Source organism: Phacochoerus africanus, chromosome 10 (genome assembly GCF_016906955.1).
Source record: "Phacochoerus africanus isolate WHEZ1 chromosome 10, ROS_Pafr_v1, whole genome shotgun sequence".
In the NCBI taxonomy this organism is placed as follows: Eukaryota; Metazoa; Chordata; class Mammalia; order Artiodactyla; family Suidae; genus Phacochoerus; species Phacochoerus africanus.
Window position 1 is genome coordinate 4,068,460 of NC_062553.1, and position 8,297 is coordinate 4,076,756.

The 8,297-nt window shown below is 46.1% G+C and overlaps 1 protein-coding gene across 1 annotated transcript; it reads right to left on the reverse strand.

Moving 5' to 3' along the window:
* Positions 1 to 477: 477 nt before the first annotated feature.
* On the reverse strand, positions 478 to 2,554 carry LOC125138008 (putative MORF4 family-associated protein 1-like protein UPP). The gene is made up of 2 exons (XM_047799225.1): positions 1,983 to 2,554; positions 478 to 1,157 (listed from the first exon to the last, which is right to left on the reverse strand). The coding sequence occupies exon 1, from the start codon at positions 2,357 to 2,359 to the stop codon at positions 1,997 to 1,999; it is 363 nt and encodes a 120-aa protein (XP_047655181.1). The 5' UTR covers positions 2,360 to 2,554; the 3' UTR covers positions 478 to 1,157; positions 1,983 to 1,996.
* Positions 2,555 to 8,297: the final 5,743 nt, after the last annotated feature.

Here is an 8,297-nt window from a genome sequence, read left to right on the forward strand (position 1 = left end):
AGGACTTAACCACCAGCCACATCACTCCCCCGCTGCCTTACGGGGGTTGGGCACTGTTCTAAGTGTCTTAGGAATATCAGATCCAAGTGTACAAGCACTTTGTTCCCTGATATACCCCAGGAACCATGGGCACTCAATTTGTGTGTCAAGTCAAAGACCAGCACGGGGGACCCAGGACTCTAGCAATGTGTGCACAGGTCTGTCTCAACTAGAAGGCTTCTTCTGGAAATTCCTAGTACCCAGCAGAGTCTGGAGGGGGCATGTGGCCACAGTGAAGGTTAACCGGATGCACTTCAGCTCCTGAAGGCAGGGGCCAGACCAGATGCCTTCACAAGGCCCCTTCCTGCTCTGCCTACGCCCCACTCTTGTTAGGCTCCTGCAGAGTTAACCTCCCTCTGGGCGACAGGCTTTTGAACACATTTCCTAAATCAGAAGTATCTGACCTCTTTTTGACAATGACAGCAATCAAGACGACACTTACATTCTGGAAAAAGTTTATTTATTCTCATTTTCTCTTCGCCAACTCAATGGCTTTGCTCATTTGCACAAAAACTGTCTTTCAGTGTTTGTTTTTCCAAGCAAATAAACTTCAGCATAACAAGCCAGAGCTCTGACCTGTATACCTGTGAGGTCTGCTCTGATGACCCAAGCTGGACACCATCTAAACCTGGAAGATGCCTCCTACCATCAGTCTGGGGTCCCCGATGGCCAGCCCCGTGCCTTCCTCCCTCAGCCCTCCAGGCCTCTGTGGAGGTCATGCGCACCTGTGGCAGAGAAGCCTCTGAAACCCATAACTGCATCATATGAAAAAATTCTGCCCCAAAGTCAGCAGATACACGTGTCACCTAGAACTCACCCTATTTCAGGTTACTCACCAGACAGGTTACATGATGTGCACTGCTTAACACGTCACAGAAAAATTACAATTCTGAAAGAAACAAAGAAAACCAAAAGAACACAGCTCTTCTCAGTTGATGTGATGGACTCTGAACCCCCAAAATTCACACGCCACCACTCTCCGTGCCCAAGAGTCCTCTGGGCCTTCTCCATCTTATCCAAAGTAGTGGCATCCACACCCTTGTCTGGGGTTTGGGTTTTTGCTTCAGCAGCTGCAGCCAAGGAGAATCTTCTTTCTTGAAGAATTCTGACCTCAATCTCTTTCATGGGCCCCAAATTCCAGGAAGCATGAAAAAACAAAAACAAAAAACAGCAAAGCAGAGCAGTCCACTTTCAAACTTTAAAAAGACAATAAAAGCACAGTACAAAAAATAAGACCACAGGGCAGCTTATAACCTAGACCCTGTTCCTTTAGGCAAGAGCACTTAGTTAAATACTATTTTTTCCAAGATGAAAGCACCTCATAATCAAAATCCACATATGACAACATAATGGAGAGACTATCTGTCCTACTAGTCCTGGAGATTTAGCGTTTATCAGAGTGAAAACAAGGAGAAAGAAAACGAACGACTCTTGGTTTCAATCTCTCCAAGCAGTCGGTCCATCTCAGCAGCTGAAGGGAGGTCCACCAGCCGATCACCTACCGGAGGGTGGGGAAAATCCATCCTATCAAAGAGGCAAACACACTACCCCCTTCGACCGTGGGAAATGCTACCACTTGCCCTAAGGTCCCCTGAAACGGTGCGGTCTCACGGCACTCACAGCTCTCCATCCAGCACTGCTGCTTCGCCCTTCCCTAAGGCAACCCTCCTTCCTTTCTTGGCCCAACGGCCTGGGTTTTCATCCCAGTGACTGAGCTGGTCCACGGTCTGCACTTACTTTACTAGAAATAGTCTTTTCGTTTCAGAACAACACGTGAAGTCATTTTCTCCAATTAATTACCAACGTTAAAAAAGTAAAACGACATCTAAGCGCAGAACTCAGCACGATCTCCTCCCCTCCCCGCGAACACGCAGCGCAACGCCGGGCGTTACGAATTTCCGCCCAGCGAGCCGCCGGCACCCCTGCCGCGGTCCGTGGCTCACCCGCCGCGGCGTCGTCAGTAACACCCGGAGCCGTCCATCTGCCGGTGCAGCTCCACGATCCTCCGCCCCATCAGCGCGGCTTCCACCGCCTTCCTCTCCACCTCCTCGCACAGCTTCACCACCCGCTCCTCCGCCGCGGCGCCTGCGCTGCCGGCCGGGTCCAGGGCGCCGGCCCCCGAGGCCTCCACCTCGCTCTTCATCTCGTCCAGCAGGCCCTCGATCTCCCGCAGCCGCCGGCGGGCCCGCAGGTGCGCGCGCACGTGCTCGCGCTCGAGGGCGGCGACGTCCCGGCGGTCGGCGAGGAGCACAGGGCTCGGGGGCCTCGCCCAGTCGTCGTCGTCGGGGGCCCGCTCCCCGTCCGCGTCCACGGGCCGCATCGCGCCGCCGCACCCCGCGGCCCGGGGGAGTCTGGTCGCCGCGCCGGGGAGGCCGGCCGGCCGACGGCAGGTGCCGGACGCGGGGCTGAGGTCGGCCGAAGCCCACTGTGACGAGCAACAGGTCCTTTCCACTTTCCGCAGGAGAGACGGCCTCCAACGTGGATGCTTAGCGGTCGGCCCGAGCTCCGCTTATTTGCGGCCCCTTTACGACACGCTGGAGCTGCTTTACGTCCACGCGGGGTGTCGGGAACGCGCCTTGCCGGCAGTGCGCGCGCGCCCGTGTCTACCTGCGGGGGCCGCGCGCTCTAGTGTCTCCCCTGACGCTACCCCCACCCAGGCCCTCGAGGCATCCCGCCGGGTCCCCTCTGAGGCCCTGGCTCCCCGAGGTCTTAGGGCGAGTTCTAACACTTAGTGAACTTTATTTTTAAATTTGTATTGTTTTTAATTTTTTATTGAAGTATGTAGTTCGTTTGTTAGTTTCAGATGTATAGTTGTACGCTTACCTATATCCATTCTTTTTGAGATTATTTTTCCATATCGGTTATAGACTATTGAGTAAAGTTCCCTATGTTATACATAATACGGTAGGTCCTTGTTGATTGTCTGTTTTATGTACAGTAGTGTGTATATGTTAATCCCAAACTCCTAATTTATCCCTCCCGCCGCGTTTCCCCCTTGGTACTTACACATTTTGCAGGGAAGTTCAAGACACAGCAGCTGGCTTCCCCTGAAAGGAAGTGGTCCAAGGGAGACAGAGAAAGTCTTCTGACAGCTCAACAATACAGGTGAAATGTGCCCTCACTCCTGCTGAGCTGCGTTTGTTAGCAGCAAGTCCAGCACCAGCTCTAAGGAAGCAGAGTCAAGTGCCACCTCTTGACAAGGGATGTAGCAAAGAATTTGTGGACATATTTGTAAAACTACCACAGCTATTATCATTATATTCCAATGAAATGTTTTTGAAACATCATACATGTGAAAGAATATGAAGGTGAAATCATCAGGATTAGTAGTAGAGTTAGTACACATTAAATCAGTAGATTGCTTTGGATAATATGGCCATTTTAACAATATTAAGTCTTACAGTCCAAGAACATGGCATATCTTTCCATTTCTTTGAATCATCTTCAACTCCTTTATCAATGTGTTACAGTTCTCAGCATATGTCTTTCACCTCCTTGGTTAGGTTTATTTTGAAGTATTTTTTGTGGGGGATGCTGTTTTATTTGTTTACTGAGTCTTTTAGGGCTGCACCCGTGGCATATGGAGGTTCCCAGACTAGGGGTCTATTTGGAGCCCCAGCTGCTGGCCTATGTATGCTACAGCCACATCAACGTGGGATCCAAGCTGCATCTGCAGCCTACACCACAGCCACAACAGCATCGTGTCCTTAACCCACTGAGCGAGGCCAGGGATCAAACCCGCATCCTCATGGTTACTAGTTGGGTTTGCTACCACTGAGCCATGATGGGTACTCCTGGGGATGCTGTTTTAAAAGGGATTGTTTTTGGTTTTTTTGCTTTTTTAATTTTCCCTGTCTGATATTTCATTTTTAGTGTCAAGAAGTGCAACGGATTTTTGTGGCAGTGTACGACTTTTAGGGGACAAAATTCAGTCTATTTTGGACAGTTCATATGAAAAGAATCATACAATATGTGGTCTTTTGAGTCTGTCTTTTTTTGATTAACGTAATATTTTTGACTTTCATTCTAGGTGTGGCATGTATCGGTACTTCATTCCTTTTTATGGCTGAATAATATTTCATGGATATACCATAGTTTATCCTCTCATCCATGGATGGTCATTTGGGTTGCTTCCATATTTTGACTATTATGAATAACGCTGCTGTAAACATTCTCGTACAAGTTAATATTTTAATTTTGATGAAAACAAAATATTGATCTTTACTTTTATGCTTGGGGGGGGGGGTTATTTTAAGAAGTTCTCCTGTACCCTGAGGTCATAAGAATGTTCCCTTATATTTTCTTCTAAAATATTTAGTGTTCAGATTTTCTTATTTGTGGCTCATCCATCTGTAAATGAGTTCTTTTGTTTTGTTTTGTTTTTGTTTTTTGTCTTTTTGCCATTTCTTGGGCCACTCTTGCGGCATATGGAGGTTTCCAGGCTAAGGGTCAAATCAGAGCCATAGCCGCCGGCCTACGCCAGAGCCACAGCAACGTGGGATCCCAGCCGCATCTGCGACCTACACCACAGCTCACGGCAACGCCAGATCCTTAACCCACTGAGCAAGGCCAGGGATCAAACCCGCAACCTCATTGTTCCTAGTCGGATTTGTTAACCACTGAGCCACAGCGGGAACCCCTGTAAATGAGATTTGAGGCAGGAATCTAATCATAGTATCTCCCACAGGTATAGCTAGTTATCCTAGTCCTGCTTCCTGAATATTTTATCAGTCCCCTCTGGGCTGCAATGTAACATCTGTCATGTGTCAAGTCTCCATTTTTTGCGTGTGTCTGTGTTTGTTCCACTGGCCTCTGTCTCTGGGCTCTGAATACATTGACAGTTACCAAATTAGCTTTATAGAGTAAGTATTGATATCTGGTTAAGTATGGCAGTTTCCTTTCCTGGTTCTTCTTGAGAAATATCCTGGTGTTTTTATTTGTTCATCCAAAATATAAAACAGTTTTTTAAATTTTGGTTCAGACAATCAGCGTCACCTGATGAGATTTTTAATTGGGATTGAATTGATTTATTGGACCAATCTGTAGAGGAATCACAAAACTAAATTCTGCCAGTCTGTTGGCTGTGCTTTAATGTATTTTAATACAGTTTTTTAATTTTATGCATAAAGGTTTTACATCCGTTTGGTTAAAAATATCCTCATTACCACTTGTGCTGGATCGAATAGTGACCTCTCTGCAATTTTACCTCTGCTCTGACACTCAGAATATCACTTTATTGAAAGTAGACCTTTGCAGGTGTAATTGGTTAAGATGAGATCACACTGGATTAGACTGGGCCCTAAATTCGTGATGGGTGTCTTTCAGGCCATGCAAAGACCCAGGGAAATGGCCATGTGACAACAGATGCAGAGGTTGACTGATGAATGCAAGGATGGCCAACAATCACCAGAAGCTGGAAGAGGCAAGAAAAGATTTTCTTCTAGAATCTTTGGAGGGATCATGACCCTGACAACACCTTCATTTCTGACTTCTACCTTGCAGAACTCTGAGAGAATCAATTTCTATTATTTTTAAGCCACCACTCAGTTTGTGGCAGTTACATATCATAGGAAAATAATACACCATTTAATTTTTTTTGAATAAACAAATGGGACCTTATCAACTCAAAAGCTTTTTTACAGCAAAGGAAGCCATAAACAAAATGAAAAGACAACCTGCTGACTGGGGGAAAATATTTACAAGTGATGGGATAGATGAGAAGGAAATTCCCAAAATATATGAACAGCTCACACGAGTCAGTAACAACAATAACAACAACAAAACCCAACCCGATCAAAAAATCAGCAGAAGGTCTAAATAGACATTTCTCCAGAGAAGACATATGGATGGCCAACAGGTACATGAAAAGATGCTCATCATTGCTAATTTTTAGAGAAATGTGAGTCCTAACCACAGCGAGGTGTCACCTCACACTGGTCAGAATGGCGTCATCAGAAAGTCTACAAATAGGAGTTCCCGTCATGGCACAGCGGAAATGAATCCGACTAGGAACCGTGAGGTTGCGGGTTTGATCCCTGGCCTTCATCAGTGGGTTAAGGATCTGGCATTGCCATGAGCTCTGGTGTGGGTCCCAGATGTGACTCGGAACTGGCATTGCTGTGGCTGTGGCCAGTGGCTACAGCTCTGATTAGACCCCTAGCCTGGTAACCTCCATACGCTGTGGGTGTGGCCTAAGAAGCAAAAAAAAAAAAAAAAAAGTCTACAAATAGGAGTTCCTGTTGTGGCTCAGCGGAAACCAATCTGACTAGCATCCATGGGGATGCAGTTTCGATCCCTGGCCTTGCTCCATGGATTAAGGTTCTGGTGTTGCTGTGAACAGAGGCTTCAGCTCTGAGTCAACCCCTAGCCTAGGAACTTCTCTGCTGCAGGTGTGGCCCTAAAAAAAAAGGCAAAAAGAATGTCTACAAACAGGAGTTCCTGTTGTGGCACAGCGGGTTACAAACCTGACTAGCATCCAGAAGGATGCCAGTTCAATCCCTGACCTCACTCAGTGGGTTAAGGATTCAGTGTTGTCACAAGCTGTGGCATTGTTCTCAGATGTGGCTCAGATCCTGTGTTGCTATGGCTGTGGCTGTGACTGGCTGCTGCAGCTGCGATTCAAACCCTAGTTGGAAACTTACATATGCTGAGGGTGCAGCCCTAAAAGGACCAAAAAAAAAAAAAAAAGGAGAAAGTCTACAAATAATAAATGCTGGAGAGGATGTGGAGAAAAGTGAACCCTCCTACACTGTTGGTGGGAATGTAAATTGGTCCTGCTACCATGGAAAACAGTATGGAGCCTCCTTAAAAAAAAACCTGAAAATAAAGCTGCCATATGATCCAGCAACCCCACTCTCAGGCAAACATTCAGAAAAAAAGAAAAGTCTAGTTTGAAGAGATCCACACACCCCAGTGGTCACAGCAGCACGATTTACAATAGCCAAGACATGGAAGCAACCTCAATGCCCATCAACAGATGAAGGGATGAAGATGTGCCATATAGATACATACAGTGGAATATCAGCCATATAAAAGAATGAAAAATGCCATTTGCAGCAGCATGGATGGGTCTGGAGGTTGTCATAATGAGTGAAGTAAGTCAGACAGAGGAAGATACATGACAGCACTTATGCATGGAATCTGAAACATAATACAAGTGAATTTATTTACAAAACAGAAACAGACTCAGACACAGAAAACCAGCTTATGGTTACCGCAGGGGAAAAGTGGAGGGGGGTAAACTGGAAGTACAGGATGAACAGACACCCCCCCACTGTATGTAAAATAGATAAGCAACAAGGACTTACTGTACGGCACAGGCAACTGCATTTCTTTATTTCTTTATTTTATTACTCAAATGAATTGATCACATCTGTAGTTGTATAATGATCATCACAATCCGATTTCACAGGATTTCCATCCCATAACCCAAGCACATCCCCCCACCCCCCCCAAACTGTCTCCTCCGGAGACCATAAATTTTTCAATGTCTGTGAGTCAGCATCAGTTCTGCAAAGAAGTTCAGTCTGTCCTTTTTTCAGATTCCACATGTCAGTGAAAGCATTTGATGTTGGTGTCTCATTGTATGGTTGACTTAGCATGATAATGTCTAGGTCCATCCATGTAGCACAGGCAACTATATTTAATATCTTGTAATAAACTATGCAGCATATGGAAGTTCTCAGACTGGGGGTCCAATCGGAGCTACGGCTGCCAGCCTACACCACAGCCACAGCAACTCAGGATTGAGCGGCATCTGCAACCTACACCGTAGCTCACGGCAATGCCAGATCCTTAACCCACTGAGCAAGGGCAGGGATTGAACCCGCAACCTCATGGTTTCTAGTTGGATTTGTTTCTGCTGCACCACAATGGGACTCCTAACACAACATTATAAATCAACTATACTTCAATAAAAAATTTAAATTTTTGTACTTCCTGTTGTGACTCAGCAGTAACAAATCTGTGAGGACGTAGGTTCAATCCTTGGTCTCGCTCAGTGGGTTAAGGATCCAGCGTTGCTGTGGCTGTGGTGTAGACTGGCAGCTGCAGCTCCAATTTAATCCCTAGCCTGGGAACTTCCATATGCCACACCTGTGGCTCTAAAAAGCAAAAAAATAAAAATTTTGGGGTCCTATTACAAATGATACTTTTTGAAAGTATATTTTCTCTTTGTTCCTGGTTCACAGAAAAAATACTGATTTTTATGTATTTTTTTTTCTAGAAAACTTGCTAAACTCTGCTACTAATCCTGATGA